Source organism: Penicillium nucicola (assembly GCF_028828085.1).
Source record: "Penicillium nucicola strain IBT 29836 chromosome Unknown utg000001l, whole genome shotgun sequence".
Classification (NCBI taxonomy): Eukaryota; Fungi; Ascomycota; class Eurotiomycetes; order Eurotiales; family Aspergillaceae; genus Penicillium; species Penicillium nucicola.
In genome coordinates this window covers 3411621-3430131 of record NW_026643125.1, presented here as the reverse complement: position 1 = coordinate 3430131, position 18511 = coordinate 3411621, and the positions used below count along the sequence as shown (strand labels likewise).

The following is an 18511-nucleotide window of genomic DNA, read 5'->3' as shown; positions in this document are numbered from 1 at the left end:
CGGTCAATGACCCATGCAGAAACTACATGAATAACTCGAAACTGCTACTTACATCTAAATCATTGGAGATTAGAATGTAAAAAAAGTTAAAGATAAATTCCTTTCAGCTGGAACCGGAGGGAAATGATGCAGGTCTCTGCCTATGAAGCTAGCTTTCATAAAAAGCTATGGACAACCAGTTTTCATGGTGAGAAAACCCAGCAGAAATAAAAGTTGGAAACTCGGTGGTTTGTATTCCACGTCAATAAAGCAAAAAGACCCCTTTTCCCAGACTTGAGCCCCGAACACCAGACTGCGAGTACAGCCTTGCAAAGGAATGATGAAAACTTGACATGAAGTAAACTGTACAGAACAAATGTGTGACAATCGTAAGCATAATATTATCAGGGCCCTATTGCGGGACCTGGCCACCGTTCGCTTGGGTCTCGAATAGAGCTTGCATCAAGGTGTCGTAGGATGCTGCGGCCGCCGGTTGACGAGCCAGGATCTCACGAACAACGTTCAGCTGTGCTATTTCCACATTGGGTGCGGTCTGCAACAATTTTTGAATAGCAGGTGCTTCGACTTGGGAGCCCAACACTTGCACTGCAGCGGGAAGACCAGTCAGCGGCGGCTGCTGAGCCGGGACTTGTGCCGGTTGTGTAGGCGTTTGCTGATTGAAAGCTCCATTGTTCGAGTTGTACCCGCCGAAGTGGGGAGGAGTTGGTGCGACTCCAGCGCTGAACTGAGGTTGTTGGGGAGTTCCCGCTACAGCTGTGAGGGGGCTAGCAGATACCGGTGGCTCCTGGCTAGCCTGGTGGGAGGATGGCTGTACGGAGGGAGGGTTTGACTCGCCAGTCTTGACGACGAAGATGGTGAGAAGCATGCGCTCAGTGATAGGCGGTTCCAGTGAGATGTTTTCAAGCAGTTCAATGAATTCAGGCATCTTTGTGGTGCCGACTTCCATGGGAACAATATAAGTATCCTTGACGGCAGACAGGGGGTGCTTTCCGATCACACCATATCGTTGGCGACTGTGGAAGTAATCAAAGATCTTGTCGAAGCCAGTGCGGTCCTCGGGTTGGCTTGGGCTGGTGACGGCAATCACAGAGACGTCGGTTGACTTGCTGAATTGCAGACCGCAAAGGTAGTCTGTCGCCCGTTTTATGTCGATACGTCCATCAACAAACATTGTGGGTGGCGAAAGCTGGCTCCATGGGATGCGGCCACTCAGGTCGGCGCCTCCTACATGCTTTGCAGACGATGAGAACTCTCCAATGGGGAACATTTTAACATTTCCACGCCACACAGTGCCATCGTCATCAAAGTCCTTGGGTGAATAGGGAGGAGAATCGGGCTCGTCGTCTCGCAAAAGCTGGTCGATCTCGGCATCTGCTTGGACCCGGCCCCTTGGCAATGACTCGCGAATATTTGCGGCAACCTCGGGGAAGACATGATCATGATGAGCACCTTCTGGCGAGACGCCGCGATGGGCATTGTCAATCTTGGATCGCTGCACCTTTGGACTGTTCGGACTGTTGCCGGTGGGACTGCCTTCACCCTCTCCGGTGGCACGACGGGGTCCGGCGGAGAAGACAGAGTCGTTGGCGGCATGGTTTTCGTCTTCAATCAACTCTTCTCCCTTGTGGGTGCGTCGGATCCGGGGGCCTTGCTCTTGGATAATCATGTGCTGACGCTCTGCTTCCCGCTTGATCTCGGCGTCTTTCTGCTGCAACTCTTCGCTGGCCATCTCCTGCGATGTCATTTGAGACAACGTCTTTGGAGAGAGACTACCTACTAGCAAACGATCTCGTAGAGAAGCATTCTTCTTTACATTGAAGTTGATCGAGCGGAATTGCGACTTATATGGTTCAGTGGGATCGCCCGAACGTCCGCAGATAGTCTCGTACATGGCATCTTCAATGGATAAAGCGAGTGGCTGGGCAACATCCTCCGCCGTCTGTCCAGCATTCAAAGTAAAAGCCTTGGTCTTTTGGGCCGCGGCAATCTGTTCTACAAATAACCTCAGGAGGGCTGTAGCCACACTCTTGCGGGCAGGAATGAGACCCTGTAGATTTCTAACCACGGGTGCTTCAGGAGTAGGGTCTGGCTTGATTTGAGGCTCATTCGACGTTGGAATGCCTGCGATGGTAGACTGCGGTGTGACTCTTTGCTGTTTGACCTGTGGACCCTGAAATAGAAAGTCAGCATGTCCAGCGAGTGGGTTGAATAAGGTGCCAGAACTTACACTCTCGGCCTCTGCGCTTTCCTCAAGCTTACGCTTCTGCGTACTTGATCTTTGAGAGTCAGCGTGGCCATTTTTCTCCGGCTCAGCTGATGCAGACAGAACAGGTGCAGGGGAATCATGGGGGCCAGGAGTAGTCGAGGTTGCAGCACGAAGTGGTGTGTCCGCATCTGTCCTGCTCTCACTCAGTCTTCCTTTGCGAGCGGTTCCCTTCTTGCCCTTCTTGCGCTTGGACTTTTTATCTTGTGCTTCTTGGCGGCGTCTCTCCGCGACCTGTTCCCAAGGCTTCTCGCCAGCAGAAATTTTGGCTAGCAAGGCTTTGTGGTTTTGAGGCCGACATTGTTCACAGTAGTATTCATCTGGCTCTTGACCCTTTCCGAATGTCAACCCCATGCAGTCGTTGTGTTGCCATGCCAAGCACTGGTCGCAGCAGATCATATCTCGCTCAACATCTTCTTCTTCTTCATATTCCCCACAGATGCATCGGATTATCTCCTCCTCGTCTTCTCCTTCTCCTTCGCTGGGACCCGGGGTAGGTTCGGCAGACAGTTTCGCGCTCCTCTCCTTGGGGCTCTTGCTTTTTCCTTTCTTGCCGGGGGCATCGGGAGGTAACTCGAGGTTCTTATGCTGGCCCTTGGTAGCGCGACCGGAGCGGCGTGGTTCATCTGGTCTTGCCATTAGCGTCTGGTCATTGAAATGGATTGCGACGTAGCTTGGGGTGGCGTTACCACCCCAAAGTGGTCTGACTGCGTTGTCCACAGTGGAGTACGAAAGCTTACCAGCCATGATAAATAGTGGATTGAGCGCGTACTACAGCGCTAGCAAGATAAATGTCTCTTCAGTTGTTCACAATCTGGGAGCAGATTCGCTACCCAGGGCTGACCACAGTCTCTACAGGCTCAAGGCGCTAAAGTAATACAACAAGAAGACGATGAATAAAGAGCCCAAGGTATTACTTGATCAACAAATGTGATCCAGAAAGGGCGCAATATTTTTTGAAACGGACGCGCGGGGGTGAGGAACGCGCCGAAGTGGGTGTTGTGCTGAACTGTGCAATCCCTTGCTGCGCGTCAATTCGACACTTGGCGCTGGGCGGGGTCGCGTGTAGGTGTTCAAACCTCAATCGCACACTTAGCAATAGAGGCTGGAGAGCAAGCTTGTAGTGAACACTAGAGTGGTGTTGGGCAGTGTCAACTCTGATGGCAAACGCAGTGATGCCAAGGGAGATGAAAGAAGGAAAGAAGTGAAGCCGTTAGGTGAGGAGAGATCAAGTGGCTTTGCCTCCCGAGATTAGTCAGAGTCATGTGACATCACCAGCCACAGGTTCGCGGCTTCGAATCTTGAAGCTTCTCCAGATTCCCCACTTGATCATAGACGCTTCTCTTATTTAAGCCGAGGCTAGTTCAAATTGCAACCCTTCTATCTGCTCTTTAGCTACCCTGACAACTCTCTTCCCACCCTCTTATCCCACTCATCCCAGATAATATGACCGACGTTCGATCCCTTCTTCGGAGTGAGCTAGCTTCGCGAAAGGGCACATCCCAACCAAACACAACAGGGAACCGCGTCACCAAGAAGCGTAAAGTTGACAGCGGAGATGGTGTGGTGCGGAAGAAGCTCCGCGCGGCGGACCTTGATGCTATCCCGTCGACCTCTGGCGCACCGAACACCGAGCAAACCACCGAAGATTACGGCTCAGGCCTCATCGAAGATGTCGCAGGCCCAAACTCTTCACTTTCGGCACCAGAGGAGGTCGTTGAGGAAACGCATCTTGCAGAAGACACGATAATTATGGCGCCACCACAACAACCTCAAGCTATGGCTATTGATGAAGACGAATGGGCGGCATTCGAGAGAGATGTCGCTGCACCGTCTCGTTTACCACAGGCACCTGCTGCTCTCGCTGCAGAGGCTACGATATCAGCAGCACCAATTACTACCGAGGAACTTGCTGCGCAGCAAGCACGAGAGAAGGCTGCTGCCACCCAAAATCGAGATGCAGAACTGGAAGGCCAGCGCGAGGATGCCGCGCGCTTTATGGAAGAGGAGTTCGATGAGATGGATCAACTGGAGGAACGTGTGAGGATTCTTAAGCAGAAGCGCGAGGAACTGCGCAAGAAACGTGCCGACGATCAAGCACGGGATGAAGCCATGGGGTCTGCATCAGCGGAGCAGGACTCTGCTGAAAGCGACAACGACGATGATGACGATGACGATGAGGATTGGGATGACTGGCGGTTGAAATGATTGCCTTTATGGTGAAATTGAATCTACGATTGGTCTATGCGAGGAGGGATTGCTCCCTCTCGTTTACAATGATACCCTCAGAGACTGAATGGCATTGGCGTCATGCAATATCGCCGTTGGCCTGTATTATAGAATTTGCCTGTGCTAATTTTCAAAATTTAGGTGTCTAGTAGCATCTATTGACTTGGCTTTTCTTCTTCACCTTCCACCTTGTTAATGTCCATGTAGCTTCGTAGTCCGTCCTTGTTGACCTTCATAGCCTCTTCAATTTCTGCCTCTCCTTCGCGAAGAAGATGCTTGCCACGGATGAGATCTCCACGCTGTCTCCGTTTCTCTTCCTCCACTCTCTTTTCTCGATCTGCTAAGGCCCTTTCGCGCTTCTCCCTCTCGTTTCGTTTTCGGTCAAGCTCGGCTTGCTCCTCTGGCGTCATTTTTACCTCCGGCGCTGGAGAAAGGGTAGATATATATGCTTCGATCAAGGGATTGCGCACTTTGGATGCGAGCCCAATATAGCGAATATCGGTAATGACTACAGTTGGCAAAGCTTCCACGTTGGAAGAGCGATTCAACAAGTGCAGCGGGACTGATTTGAGCAAGGCGGAGAGATCCGATTTCCGTGTGCTTTCCGGTTGCTTCAGGCGCGAAATGTACTCCCTGTAGAATTTCTCACGGTCTTTATCCGAAAGCTGAGAATCCTTCATCTCCGGCTCTTTCCTGTACTTGCGCTTGAACTCTGGCCAGTAAAGCTTAGGGGTACCATGTTCTTGCAGCAATGCCAAGTACTTAATGCGCGGGTCTGTCTTTTCCTGTTTCGCCTTTTGTTCCCTGACGTACTGTATGCGGTCTCGGGTCCAATTAGAGAATATCTCTCGTCGTGCTTTCATGTTCGAAGGCGCCGTGTATCGGGGATCTTCAATGATAAGCCCTTCTTCAATGACTTTTTCCCATGTCGTGAACGGATTGATTTGGAAATCGTCGAGCAAATCACGAAACAGGGCTTCAGCATCAGCCTCGGTGAGCGGTAGACCTTCTGCGCCCTCTTCCCATTCTTCTTCGCCGGCCTCGCCGTATTCACCTGGATCGAGTCCATAGTCCTCTCCCATGGCGGCGAGTTGGTATTCCATATCTTCCTCGGTGAATTCTAAAGGTTGGTCTTGGACACCCTCGCTTTCAGTTCGTGCGCGCTTGGATGGCTGGTCATCTTCTCCTTCGCTGTCTGTGACCTCGACCTCTTCGTAGTCATCATCGTCCTCTGCGCCTTGGGTTTCTTCTGTGGCTTTTGGGGGTTCTGTTTGATTGTCTTGCTTCGAAGGCAAGGCCTGTTTGATAGGTTCCTCGGGCTCCTCGCCTCGTTCTTTCTTTTCCTTCTTCTCGCGCTCGAGACGGTCGAATTCAACGACACCCTTCAAAACCTCCGGTGGAAATTTCCAAAAACTGTCGTTTGTGTCGGGATTATAAACAAATCGCCGCCCAAGCTTGGTCTTAACCAGTAACCATGGCGCGCAATCGGGTATGGCATATTTCTTCTTTGGTCGATCTTCGGGCCCTCTCTGGCGGTGGTCATGATAGCCTCTGCCACCTCGAAACCCTCCCTGGCCGCGTGAATCGTGTCGTTGGTCAACTTGCGCAGGTCCCGGGCCAAATCCTGTAGGTCCATAGGGTGTTGAAGAGAATGCAGGTAGTGTCTCAGGGTCATAGGTTGCTTGTGAGAGATTGGGCGCAGCCGGCACAGGCTCGGGGACTGCTTGAGGTCTCGTATATGTCGATTGCTTGGTTGAGGAGTTATAATAGTATAAATGGCCTGTTTTAGATGTTAGATATGTTCAACCTTTTCAATAATTCTCCAGCGCAAGACTTGCCGGTGGGAGCTCGATGCTCTGTCCACCCTGGGGGCAAAGGTGGAGGAGCGGTGTATGTTGATTTAAGCATGGCGATCCAAGTTAATTCAATTGAAAGAGGTATTTACAGCACAAAATGCCCCAGTTGTTGCAGGTGAAAGTGGTGAAGTCGCCGCAACGAAGCTTTGGTGTGGTCAAGTGGTCCGAGCTTTGGATGACAGAGGACGCGCCAGGGCGAGTTGCCTGGAGCTTCTACGGTCTTCACCAACCTCCATCATCTCAACCCTCCACAACCCTTAGTCTCGGCCCTTTCCAGTTTTTGTTACTTCCATTCCTAAATCACGATGTCTCGGAGATACGATTCCCGGGTTTGTTCCCCCCGTCATTCCATTTGTGCAGCTCCGGCTAACTTATGACGCTGCTGGAAAGACCACCATCTTCTCCCCAGAGGGTCGACTTTACCAGGTCGAATATGCGCTTGAGGCTATCTCTCACGCCGGTACAGCCCTTGGAATTCTAGCCAAGGATGGAATTGTCCTCGCTGCTGAGAGGAAGGTGACTAGCAAGCTGCTGGAGCAGGATACCTCCGCCGAGAAGCTCTACACAATCAATGAGTACTGCGCCTTCACTTGAAGTCCATCTTGGGCTCATTATTTCTATGGACATTATGAAAGCTAACCCTTCTCAGTAACATGATTTGCGCCGTTGCCGGTATGAACGCCGATGCCAACATTTTGATCAACTACGCTCGTCAGAATGCCCAACGCTACCTCCTTACCTACAACGAAGACATTCCCTGCGAACAGCTCGTCCGCCGACTTTGTGACCTGAAGCAAGGATATACCCAACATGGTGGTCTCCGTCCATTCGGTGTCTCATTCATCTACGCTGGATACGACCATCTCCGTCAGTTCCAGTTGTACCAGAGCAACCCTAGTGGAAACTACGGAGGCTGGAAGGCCACGAGTGTGGGTGCAAACAATGCAAGCGCACAGAGTCTCCTTAAGCAAGATTACAAGGAGGATTGTGATTTGAAGGAGGCCTGTGCTATGGCTGTCAAGGTGCTAAGCAAGACCATGGACTCCACAAAGCTGAGCAGTGAGAAGAGTAAGCTTTTTTCTGTCACATTTTCTTGTGCACCAATCCACATATCGAATCACACTAACCTGTTCATTAGTCGAGTTTGCAACAGTAGGCAAGACCAAGGATGGCAAGATCTACCACCACCTATGGACTGCGGACGAGATCGACGCTCTTCTTCGGGAACAAGGGTTGGCTAAGGTCGATGATGAGCCTGAGGCTGGCGACATAAAATAGATCTAACTCTCATGCCCTTTTTCCGTTTCAGATACTCAAATACAATCCTCTTGACTATAATCATCGAGTCGCATATCTGAAAGGTCTTGTTCAAACAATACATGAAGATGGTCTTGCTTATGCTGCATCTGTTGTTCACTCGTGACGTGTCATGCACATCGGCCCAGTCTCCAGAGTTGTCTGTCCGATTCTGGCTCCCAATTTGACGATGTTTGCTCTGAAGATGTTCAATCAGACATTACACGTAGGCTCAAGAGACGTGGATGCGCCTAAGTTTCTGCAGGTTCCCCAGTCTTTACAAATACATCCTCCGAGCGCACCTGATGCCATATATGTCTCCCAACTCCCCCATTCTTGTCAAAAAAAAACTTTTCTAATTTTACAGTAAGAAAGAGGGAGATATTGGCTCCTTGCTCTAATTTGCATCTTGAAAACTTCGGCTTACACATGTCTCAATGCATCCAAAGGTACAACAGGTGTGGAATCCGGCGGGCAACTATATATGTTCCCGTTGTCAGCCAACGGCCTTGCCCACCTCGCCTCGCAAAACTACCATTGTCATGGCCACTTTCGACCTTTCCGAATGATTCACACATTGGGCAGATTTTGTGACAGGTAACGTTATGATTCAACACACTTATATAAGCACACTGCATGTTATCACGTGCGGGGATGAGATGAGGGGCATTCCGTTTCACACGGTGTGTCCCTTTTACACAACTGTATCTTTTTGACTCCGACTTTGAATGGCCCTCATTCAATCTGAAAAAACTCAATGGCCTTCTCACCTGGCTGTAGTAGGTGCCACTCTTCACCCTGTGAGACTCGACCTGTCTCAGCGAACCGCTCATTCAGGGAAAACACGGCGCTTAAGGCATGACTAGTCCCCATTGACATTATTTGGGGGCTTGCCAGCCTATGAACGGAAGGCAATACAGAAATTGATCCAATTATATTTCTAGCCAGTCTTTTCAAGAGCAATGTGCTTCTCATATTACCTTGCAGAAACTCGATTGGGACTTGATGCCACGAACAAAATGATGAAACACTGCAAACTCCACCCAAAAAAATCGTTACAGGCAAAGGCAAACAAAATTGGAGGCAAAACTTCCGAAACAAATGAAAACAGGCCGCTATTCGCCTGTACAAAAGAGAGAGAAAAAGAAAAATGATGATAGGGACACCGCTGGCTATGCGCAACCAAGCCATTACTATCTGAGCAGAGTGCTTCTTCGGTCGTCCCGTTCCCGTTGCAGGGTGCGGATCTCTTTCTCTAGGTCCACGATCATTTTGTGAGACCGATCCATCGAGGCTACCAGGGTGGCACCCTCTCGTTCCCACCGGTCCAAACGTTCGACCTCGGCGCTTCGCCGGCGATATTTGGTCTCAATTTTCTCGCAGAGTCGGCAGTTGCTCTTCTCGTTCTCGGTCAAGTTGACGAGTCTCATCCCGCAAGTTTCGCCAGTGCGGTACTCATAGTTGCATCGGTGAGCAAAGCTGGTCCAGCTCCAATCCCCACACGCAAATCTCTTTTGGTTGTAGAAGCACATGCCTATCAGATCCGTTAGTTTTGCTCAATCTGCAGGTGCCACATAACTCACTTGCTCACGATTCCCCGTCTTTGTTTCAGCTTGAATATCGATTCGCTATTGGTTGCACCTGACTTTGCGGCACACTTGACCAACTTGATAGGTTGCCCTTTTCCTGATTTCCTGAAGGGTTCAGGTAACCTCAAAAATTTGAAACAAGAATTGAGTGGAAGCTTTCTTGTGAGGAATATCTATGGGTCTGGATTGCAGAATTCAGACTTGATTTATGAGACCGAAGAGGGTGATTGAGAACTGAAGGTATTCTGGGGGACCTGACTGGCCTATTTATGTTTCGGGCGTGGGTTTCGTATACCACAGTTCCGATATCCAATGTTTGTGTCGTTGCACTATTGATCGACGGTTACCAGTGCCCAATGGCTTATCATCTGTGGGTTCCAGTCCACGAATTTCACACAAACTCCCTGACCGTGGATCCGGTTGGCTGTGAGCAGATCTCCGCGAGGTGGGGACGGTATGATGGCCATAGTATATTGAATGGAGCCACCATTGACAACCGGTTGCTTCAGGAATGCATGCAACCTCCAGCCGTGGCGATTTCCTTTCATCACGGATTGTCAATGGATCAAAAATCCCTCAATGCATGGCTGTCAATCCTCGAGTTTTCAGATCGGACTACTGCAACCATGCTATCACCAGCTATGTCTCCCCGCTTTCATGTGCAGACTGTTCGCATGGATACACCCTCCTGTGATGCTGTTGCGTTTTACATTGCTGATCCTGCATGGCCGATTTGGTCTCGGCACTTGCCAGCTGTCGCATTGATGCAATGATCAGACTTCACTTCCAAGGATGACCATTTTCTCATGCAAGAGAAACGCTACTGCCTTCCCGAATGTGATGGGACTCTGCAAATCCCCTGTGGCTCCACCGCTATGGGATTTTCTATCTCAATGCGTGTTTTTTCTAACTGCTGCAATTATTGATTGGCTCAAAAATCCCAATTATCATGGACTTTGCCACGGGATTATGACCGACGCCCATGTTATATCCACACAAGTGTCTATCCGATATTACTGTCTGTGTGATTGCATACGCATGCACAGTCCAACTTTTTGCCTACCATTGCTCCTCATGGCTCTGACACCTCCTGCATTTGGGCCAATATAGACGTCGGCTTTGGGTCTCAGCATGTGGTTGCAACCAGTATTTCCCAGTCGTGTTGCGTTATTCTTGCCGAGCCTTAGTCGCAGGGATATCAAAATTCTAACCCGAGTCTCGTTCCACGCTTGCCGCACCTTCCCGCCCAGTGACTATCAGCCAATAATTCTCACCTGAGTGGCAATGCCTACGCTGCTGAGGCTCTATCATTGGCACCCGAGTTCGGGATACTGGGCAAGGAATTGACCTTTTTTCTGTACTCGTCCCGAATTCCAGGGATGCAGGCCAGATAGATCCAATTTCGTTCAGCTGATCTCAAACACCTGCAAAGAGGGATCCTGCATTTGCCCCCGCTCATGTGTGTGTTCATCATCATCCACTTGCTTCTTTGGGTGAAAATGATAGGACCGGATTGCTGTACGGCGCTCGCCGCAGACACGAACCGTGACACCTTCCACATATTGCAGAACCACATGCAGCTGCACCAAAGCTCGGAGACTCTGACGTGGCATGTTTCTTCTGGTTCAATTTGGAGATTCCTGGTAGCGAGGGCTGCCTGCGAGACTGTGGGTCGCCGTTTGGGGATTCGATGAAAGCCTCCACCCGGAGGCTCCAGATTGTTAATCTCCTCGTTGAGTATGACGGAGGATGACCGGTTTTCGGGGTCTGATGGAAGATCCTGCAGATTTATCTGCATTTCCGCCTTTCCGCATAACCGCAATCTACTCAGGGAGGGGGGTTTCGTTTTGGGGGATTTTCCATCGACACAGCACGCGATCGTCGGTGACTGCCACCAAGATTACGCCCAAACACTTGTACCAAAGAATACCCTAGGAAGATGATCCATGGCCGGCTTGTTGAGCTGGCAACTAGCAACCCGGGATTATGGCGAACAGCCGCAAAAGGCCCCGTCATACTCGGGAGGTCAATCCATTGCTGCGGCGAGTTGGGTGCATCCAGCCCAGAAAAATGCTCGAATCAACTTCTGAAGCCCCCCTGCCATTTCGCCTCTCGCTCCGTCTTACCACCGAAAGTTCCTCATACATCGTTAGTGTACCAGTCTTTCGTTCTGGCAAGGATCAGGCTGAGGATGCGGACAAAAGCATGGTTTTGATTTCTGCCCAACACGCGAAGTTGCCGGGTGAAATAGCAGATCAATTTGGACCCATGTGAGGCGTTGCAGGCAATTTTGCGTACCTTGAACCTTGGACTTACGTGTAACAACGTTGGAATTGAATTACAGGACCCGCATACAAGCTCCCACAGCGCCGGGCTCCTGTGATCCCGTGATCTTAAAGTGAACGGAGGCTCCCGCACCCTACACACGCCCTGCTTTTGACGGGCGACAAATGGGTACTGCTAGCCGTACCTTTGGGGCTCGAGAGGGAAAGTGCCACCGCCTTCATTTCTTGTCAGCGCACGGGGATTGGTCTGGCCATGGACTTATCCTGACTTGCAGCCGGGCACTTTGTCCAATGACAGGTGCTGTCTGGGATCCCAGTCATATGCAACTAACGAGACATTTCCCCACCCATCCTGCACGAGAGGCACGTTGTGCATCTTCTCAGCACTTGCGTTGAGCGAGGCCGAGGCCCTCTGCTTATTGGTAGATCGGCGCTGTCTCGACGCGGGCCCTCGCATTCGCCTAGTACCAGGTGCTGTTCCCTCCACCGAATGTCTGAGTATTGTGATCTTTCACTCCGCTGGCGGTACATTTCATGTACAATTTAACACGACAGAAGGGCGCCACCTTCCTTGTTCATTGTCTTTATTTTCTCGTATTCCGAGAATCACGTACTGATACAGACAAACCTTGCCACCACCCACGCCTTTCCACCATATCACTTACTGAAGTACACAGTCCCTTGATTGTTTCTGAAATTTCTCTTTTCCAAGGTATGTCTACAGAGAATTGAGTTCTAATCTACCCCATGATTTGCCATCGCTGCCAAGACCACCGAGCGAAGACCGAGCGCGCGTTCGAATGTGTCGTTGAAAGCCATCAAACATAACAAGATATTGCTCCCCCGAGACTAGTTGAAATCGACCTCTTATATTCCCCCATTTAATCCAACATGATAACACAAGTTTTGCTTGTCAGACTCCGTTGTAGCAAATTCGGTCCTGCCTTGGCCCTTCTTTCATTTCCAATTGTCTCTATTGCTCGTTCCCCGCAATGAAATTTATAAAATGAGAATAATTTCCATTTCACTAGTCTCTTAGACAAGCTTCACGTCTTTCTATGGATCTCAATGGGCAATAAGTGAAATGACTTAGGGCAAGCTTATTACCGGATTAGGCTAGCACAACCAGTTCTATGTAGATGACGTCAAAATGATACCAGGGTCCAAAGAACAGGGAAGAACAAGGATAATGACAGCTTGGAATGTTAAGCTTGCTCTAGTCTTCCATTACTAGAAGATAAAGAACCCATTAATTCTTGCCCATTACATCCAACATACAACCTCAAAATAGAGCCGACCTTCTATACTACTTCCACCACCGCCAAACAACAATTCAATACATCACCTATTCGGATCTAAGCTACCCAAAATGTGGAAATCCGTCATCTCAATCAGCCAACAAGCCACTCGAGCAACCCGCTCCCAATTCTCAACAACCATCCCAGCCCTCACTACCCCAACAGCATCAAAAGCGTCTTTCAGCACAACCCTCGGTACCCAAAAGTCACGATACGAAGGACTCCAGGATCGTGAAGCACTGGACCCCCAGCGCTCAGAAACCACCAAGTCAGGCACAGACGGCGAAGTCGCCGAGCATCCAGCCGCATTCGATCCGTCCAACACAGCACCAGAGAGTGAACTTGCAGCTACAGCAGAAGAGAGCAAGAAGGATGGAAAGCCAGACAGCCCCTTAGATATGAGCCCGGCAAATAAGGATGTCAGTGCTTGGAGAGGCCCGACTGAGGGTGGTCCGGCACGCAACCGAGACCGCGAGGCTTCTAGTGCCCGGGGATCGCCCAGCAAGAACCGGAGCATTCACGTCAAGGAGGATGGGACTCATGTTTCTCACAAGAACTGACCTTTTTGTATTGAAATAGAAGTGGTATACAAAAATCAAGTTGAATTTGCGGTTTAGTCTTGTTAATGTCTATCATTTTCTGGATTACAACAAGTTGTGAGAGATTGAACGGGCGATTCGAAGCGCATGATATAATTGAAAAAGATGAGCGATCCTTCAACACACTTGCAAGTGTGGCCGAGTTGGTTAAGGCGCCAGATTCAAGCATCCACACTTGATATCCGTCAACGGAAATCCTGGTAACGAAAGTTGCATGGGTTCGAATCCCATCGCTTGCAATTTCTTTTTGTATTTCTTTTTTGTATATTTGGACTCTTTCTGTCAATGCATTCATTCATTGGGGTAGCTTTTTTTATTTAATTTTCTTGTCTACGTACGGTATTCATGCTTGAGACGAAGTATTGTCTTTGTTAACCGAAGGGAAATACTGTGAATGAATGGTACACGTCCATATGTGTCTACTCATTCTCGCAACTCATTAAATCGCGTAGGAGAGAGAGGCCACAGATCCTCGCCATACGTGGACAAAATTTGAAGGCCATAGTACACTGGTTCATATTTTTAATTCTGTCATACACCATACCGTTGGCATGTTCTTCATAGATAAAACATGTATTGTTTCACAACCCGTATTGGCCACTATATCCGATAAGCTACTCATTCCTTAGTCCACTGATGGGTTTTCAGGTATTGATTGACATCAAACTATAGACAATCTCTTGTGAACGTGCCATGCGTGGCTCTCAAAGAGGCTGGGCGTGGGGGCCATGTCCGAACCCAACGCCCCGTCCAAACATCCATTTACAACAACCATGGCTCCAGTACTCCCACACGATATTCTATTTGTCATCCTCGATGAACTCGAAATGATAAAGGATCGTGTCCAGCTCCTTCAAGTCTGTAGATATTGGAATACTGCGCTATTGACTAAAGTGTATTCGAGTATCAACTTTGAGGATGCCGAAACCTTGGTACCCTTAGCGAAAGCGCTCCATAAGAATCCCCGACTGAAGCCTCTTGTGTATAAGCTGCGCATCTCGGACTTCTTGTGTGATGACTTTCAACGTGCCTATGTCTACGACCACCCCCTGTTCCACGAGTTCCTGCGATCATTCACGGACAGCAACGAGGAGCTAATAAAGTGGGAAGAGAAACTCGACATCGAAGACACCTCCGCTTGGCTCGCGCTAGTTCTGATCTCTCTCCCAAATCTGCAACTTCTCGATATGCGCTGGGGCAGCTATAACCTAGATTCGGAGATTCTGCTATGGGCAGTCTCTAAGATCGCAAGTAAATCTCCCAGCGAAGATCTTCCTTTGCAAAACCTACAAACACTCATTGCAAGAGCCGAGGACGTCCCAGAGAATCTCGAAACACGGGAATTCATCCCCTTCTTCAAACTGCCCTTGATGAAAAGGCTACAGCTCGATAGCATTGTTGATGAGTGCGACAGAAAGGAACCGAGCTTCGATATTACTTTCGATCTTTCGCCATGCATCTCACCTGTACGCGAGATTATCCTGCGATACTCGAACGTCAAGCGCGGGTTTCAAAATTTCATAGCCGCGTGTACTCACCTTGAGCGCTTTGAGTATCAGCACCATAACCAGGCTTCTTACGAGGAAGATTACCGTAATTTCAGGTGTCGACCTTTTCACGATGCATTGTTGTCGCAGAGGAAGAGTCTGCGTGTGCTACGTTTGAATGATATCGGTGTTACGAATCTGATTTACGAAAACGAGGAGGATGTTGATACATTTGGCCCTGATATTCAGGAATCGAAAGCCCAGGCTTGGTTTGGGACTTTGGTTGAGTTTGTGGCCTTGACAGAATTGAGAATGCCGGTGCGCAATCTTTTGGATTCCACGGCTGGGAAGGAGCCTGATCTATCTCTGAGCGAGATTCTGCCATATGGACTTGAGGTCCTTGTTCTTACCAAGGTTGATTTCGTTGAGTATTCTATGCTTGAGGGGCAGTTAAGACGCCTGTTGGGTATCCGAGAGCGGCAATTTTCTTGTTTGCGAAAGATTACACTGCAGACTTTCCAGATGGAGGTTGCTCCTGGAGAAGTACTTTGCTTGGAGAAGAGGAATTGGGGGGTTCCAAAGTGCGCGGAAACGACATTTGCGGGCGTGAAAAGTTTTTGTGAAGAGCAGGGCGTTGAGTTTAGCTTTTCCCGTTATGGTGATTTCCAGATTGTCGCCAATGGGCAGGTGGAATACGATACTAACGAATTTGGCGGCTTAACCACAGACGAGACTTTATATTGATTGCACACCCTATATGGAGAGTAGTTACAGGCAGTTGAAGCTATCCTAATGTCGTTAGGCAGGCCAAAGTGATGGTTCAAATGCGAAAGGATTTTAGCCATGTCTCTTCAGTCAATCTACTAAAAAGCCAAAGCGGCAGCAACTAGATTTGGAATCGGAAAGATAGATTCAAGCCACCCGAGTAAACGATTAGAATGAAATAGGACGCAAGCTTCGAAAATTTCGTATATATTTTGAGGCCATGCTGATTATATAAATCTAACATGAACAGCCTCACTGACTAGCAACCAATTGGATAGACGCCTCACCACGAATTCTTCTCCATCGATTCGTAGTGCGCATGAGATCATCACACCCATCCACAGTCCATGCCCACTTTCGCAAGAAACCCGGCGTAAGTTCCCAGCTTTCTTCTAATGTAGGATCCCCCCATAGAATAAGTCCACTACGAGAGGCAGTAACTTCATCATCATGCTCGTCCCCTAAGACCTCAATTTGACTTGGAGAATCATTACGTCCCAGGAATGACTGCTGCCAATGATCGAAAGAGAGAAGGATTGGATCGAGTATGTTGCCAATGACATCTCTGACAAGCTCCAAATGATTGAACGAATCTTCCCGTCGCATCAGATTCTCTCGCATCCTGGGAAAAGGAAGCGTATGAATCCATGAGTGGTGAACAATACTCATTTGGGTTTGCGTCAATTGAAGAGATGGTGGCAGAGTTAACGCCCCCTCGGCTTTGGGAAGCACAAGTGAATACTCGGCAAAGACATCTTCAAAGTCCTTGGCTTGATTTGTATCGGGCAGTATTGCTATAACTGTGCGACCGAGTATGTGTTTAGTGTCGCAGAGTCCACGAAAAACATTCCACTGTATGAGGTGGAGTAAGTGGTCTGCTGATATGGACGGTGAAGGAGATCGTGGAGAGTGATGTGACCCCAAGATAGACACATGATATAAACATGTTCTAGAGTCTGACTCGAATTCGGAGACGAGTTGAGCCGACGGATGAGTTATTTGGGAGGATGGTGAACTTGAATGACTGAATTGCCTATTTTGTCCTGGCGGAGGCTGCGTGGAGCCAACTCGCCACGTATGTATGCGGTATGGATCTTGTTTTCGCTTGAGATGGTCTGATGACTTGGATTTGAGCCTCTGTCCTGATAATGATGTTAGAGATTTACTTCGCCTAAATTTGAATCCATGCGTAGATACTCACTACGTGCCTGTTGGTTGATTCGATTCTGTGTTCTTTTCCGCAGCCTTCTCTCTAATTCGGTATCCAGATCTTTGATTTGGGAGTAGTTGTATATTGAAATATTCATTTTCTCGGTCGTTAACTTTCAAGAGAGGGGAGGGAAAGGGGAGATGAGATCGATAAAACCGACCCGGATCCATACATGTACAAAGCACCAGCCTAAACCTAAGATAGCAAATCTGTCAGCCGGTGGATCCAGAATTTTCCATCGTATTAGTTGCATAATTGAGGCGTAAGCAAAAATGGCGCTTTACTGCAATTGGTAAATTTTGTCAGCGCAGCCAAGACTTCCAAGTATACACTTGTGAGCCTACTCACAGACGGAAAATGAGATATAAAAGGACATAGAAAACCCTTCCAGGTACTGATTATATGCAATCAACAGTCCCGGAATAATTACTTTACACATAACATTTTCTCAAACTTTTTCGGACCAGCAATGTCAAAATATACCGCCGCTCACGCCGATCCCCAAGGGCCGGGAGATACCCGCCCAACTGCTCTTCAAATAATCGAAGATGAAGGCATAAAAGGCAAACTCTCAGACAAAGTAGTTGTCATCACCGGCGTCTCTTCTGGTATTGGTATTGAGACTGCTCGTGCCCTCGCAACCACCGGAGCAACTCTTTACTTGACAGCAAGGAACCTTGCCAAAGCGGAAACTGCCCTGGCTGAGTTCTTCAATCCGGTCCAAATGAAGCTCGTTGAAATGGATCAGGGCTCTCTTGAAAGTGTTCGCAAAGCAGCAAATGCCATCCTTTCTGAGACCGATAAGGTGAATATCCTGATCAACAATGCTGGTATCATGGCTGTTCCCGATCTCGAATTCACGAATGATGGGTTTGAATTGCAGTTCGGAACAAACCATCTTTCGCACTTTTTGTTATTTCAAATGCTCAAGCCTGCATTGTTGACTGCTACCTCGACGGAGTTTCAGTCCCGGGTTGTCATTGTCGCATCTGCGGGACACAAAATATGTGGTATCAATACGTCAGACAATTACAACTTCCAAAAGGGAGGATATGAGGCTTGGACTGCGTATAGCCAGTCGAAGACCGCGAATATCTACACGGCTAATGAGATTGAACGTCGTTATGGATCATGTGGGATCCATGCCCTGAGTTTGAATCCTGGATTCATCGCGACTGGCCTGGGCAAATTCCTTTCTGCGGAGCAGATCGATCAATTGGTACAAAACAAGGAAATGATGAAGATCATGAAAAGTGTTGAGCAAGGTGCCGCAACGACTGTGTTGGCTGCAATTGGGAAGGAATGGGAGGGAAAGGGTGGAAGGTATTTATCTGAATGTGCTGAGGCGGAGCGCGCCCTCGATGATGATGATCCCCGTAACGAGGTCTACGTGAGCCACACCTACAGCCTCGAGGATGAGGCTAGACTGTGGAAGGATTCATTGAAAATGGTTGGCTTGTCAGATGAGTAAGGTCGGACCTCAAGCTTGGACAGAGGAGCGGTTTGTTAATGTTATTTGTTTTCTCGTTGAAATTTGTGACAAACAAGTACATATATCCAAACAATCAATGTAACGGCAGTGTAAAACCACATGGGATCAAGACATGAACATTAGTCATAGACATTTCTCGTTT

At 48.9% G+C, this 18511-nt stretch overlaps 8 protein-coding genes across 8 annotated transcripts; 5 read left to right on the top strand and 3 right to left on the bottom strand.

The window, feature by feature from the left end:
* Positions 1–391: 391 nt before the first annotated feature.
* Positions 392–3010, bottom strand: N7511_001293 (uncharacterized protein; the record flags this gene model as incomplete). The annotated part of the gene is made up of 2 exons (XM_057123718.1): positions 392–2170; positions 2228–3010. The coding sequence occupies 2 exons, from the start codon at positions 3008–3010 to the stop codon at positions 392–394; spliced, it is 2562 nt and encodes an 853-aa protein (XP_056989451.1).
* A 699-nt stretch (positions 3011–3709) lies between these two features.
* Positions 3710–4471, top strand: N7511_001292 (uncharacterized protein; the record flags this gene model as incomplete). Its single annotated transcript, XM_057123717.1, has 1 exon — positions 3710–4471. One exon carries the CDS (start codon positions 3710–3712, stop codon positions 4469–4471), a length of 762 nt encoding a protein of 253 aa, XP_056989450.1.
* A 176-nt stretch (positions 4472–4647) lies between these two features.
* Positions 4648–6400, bottom strand: N7511_001291 (uncharacterized protein; the record flags this gene model as incomplete). The annotated part of the gene is made up of 2 exons (XM_057123716.1): positions 4648–6272; positions 6331–6400. The coding sequence occupies 2 exons, from the start codon at positions 6398–6400 to the stop codon at positions 4648–4650; spliced, it is 1695 nt and encodes a 564-aa protein (XP_056989449.1).
* Positions 6401–6653: 253 nt separating this feature from the next.
* pre9 (proteasome core particle subunit alpha 3) lies at positions 6654–7626 on the top strand (the record flags this gene model as incomplete). Its single annotated transcript, XM_057123715.1, has 4 exons — positions 6654–6677; positions 6739–6923; positions 6998–7416; positions 7487–7626. The coding sequence occupies 4 exons, from the start codon at positions 6654–6656 to the stop codon at positions 7624–7626; spliced, it is 768 nt and encodes a 255-aa protein (XP_056989448.1).
* Positions 7627–8837: 1211 nt separating this feature from the next.
* On the bottom strand, positions 8838–9176 carry N7511_001289 (uncharacterized protein; the record flags this gene model as incomplete). The annotated part of the gene is made up of 1 exon (XM_057123714.1): positions 8838–9176. One exon carries the CDS (start codon positions 9174–9176, stop codon positions 8838–8840), a length of 339 nt encoding a protein of 112 aa, XP_056989447.1.
* Positions 9177–12887: 3711 nt separating this feature from the next.
* On the top strand, positions 12888–13376 carry N7511_001288 (uncharacterized protein; the record flags this gene model as incomplete). The annotated part of the gene is made up of 1 exon (XM_057123713.1): positions 12888–13376. One exon carries the CDS (start codon positions 12888–12890, stop codon positions 13374–13376), a length of 489 nt encoding a protein of 162 aa, XP_056989446.1.
* An 812-nt stretch (positions 13377–14188) lies between these two features.
* On the top strand, positions 14189–15646 carry N7511_001287 (F-box protein; the record flags this gene model as incomplete). Its single annotated transcript, XM_057123712.1, has 1 exon — positions 14189–15646. One exon carries the CDS (start codon positions 14189–14191, stop codon positions 15644–15646), a length of 1458 nt encoding a protein of 485 aa, XP_056989445.1.
* A 1700-nt stretch (positions 15647–17346) lies between these two features.
* On the top strand, positions 17347–18348 carry N7511_001286 (putative short-chain dehydrogenase/reductase; the record flags this gene model as incomplete). The annotated part of the gene is made up of 1 exon (XM_057123711.1): positions 17347–18348. One exon carries the CDS (start codon positions 17347–17349, stop codon positions 18346–18348), a length of 1002 nt encoding a protein of 333 aa, XP_056989444.1.
* Between the last annotated feature and the right edge of the window lie 163 nt (positions 18349–18511).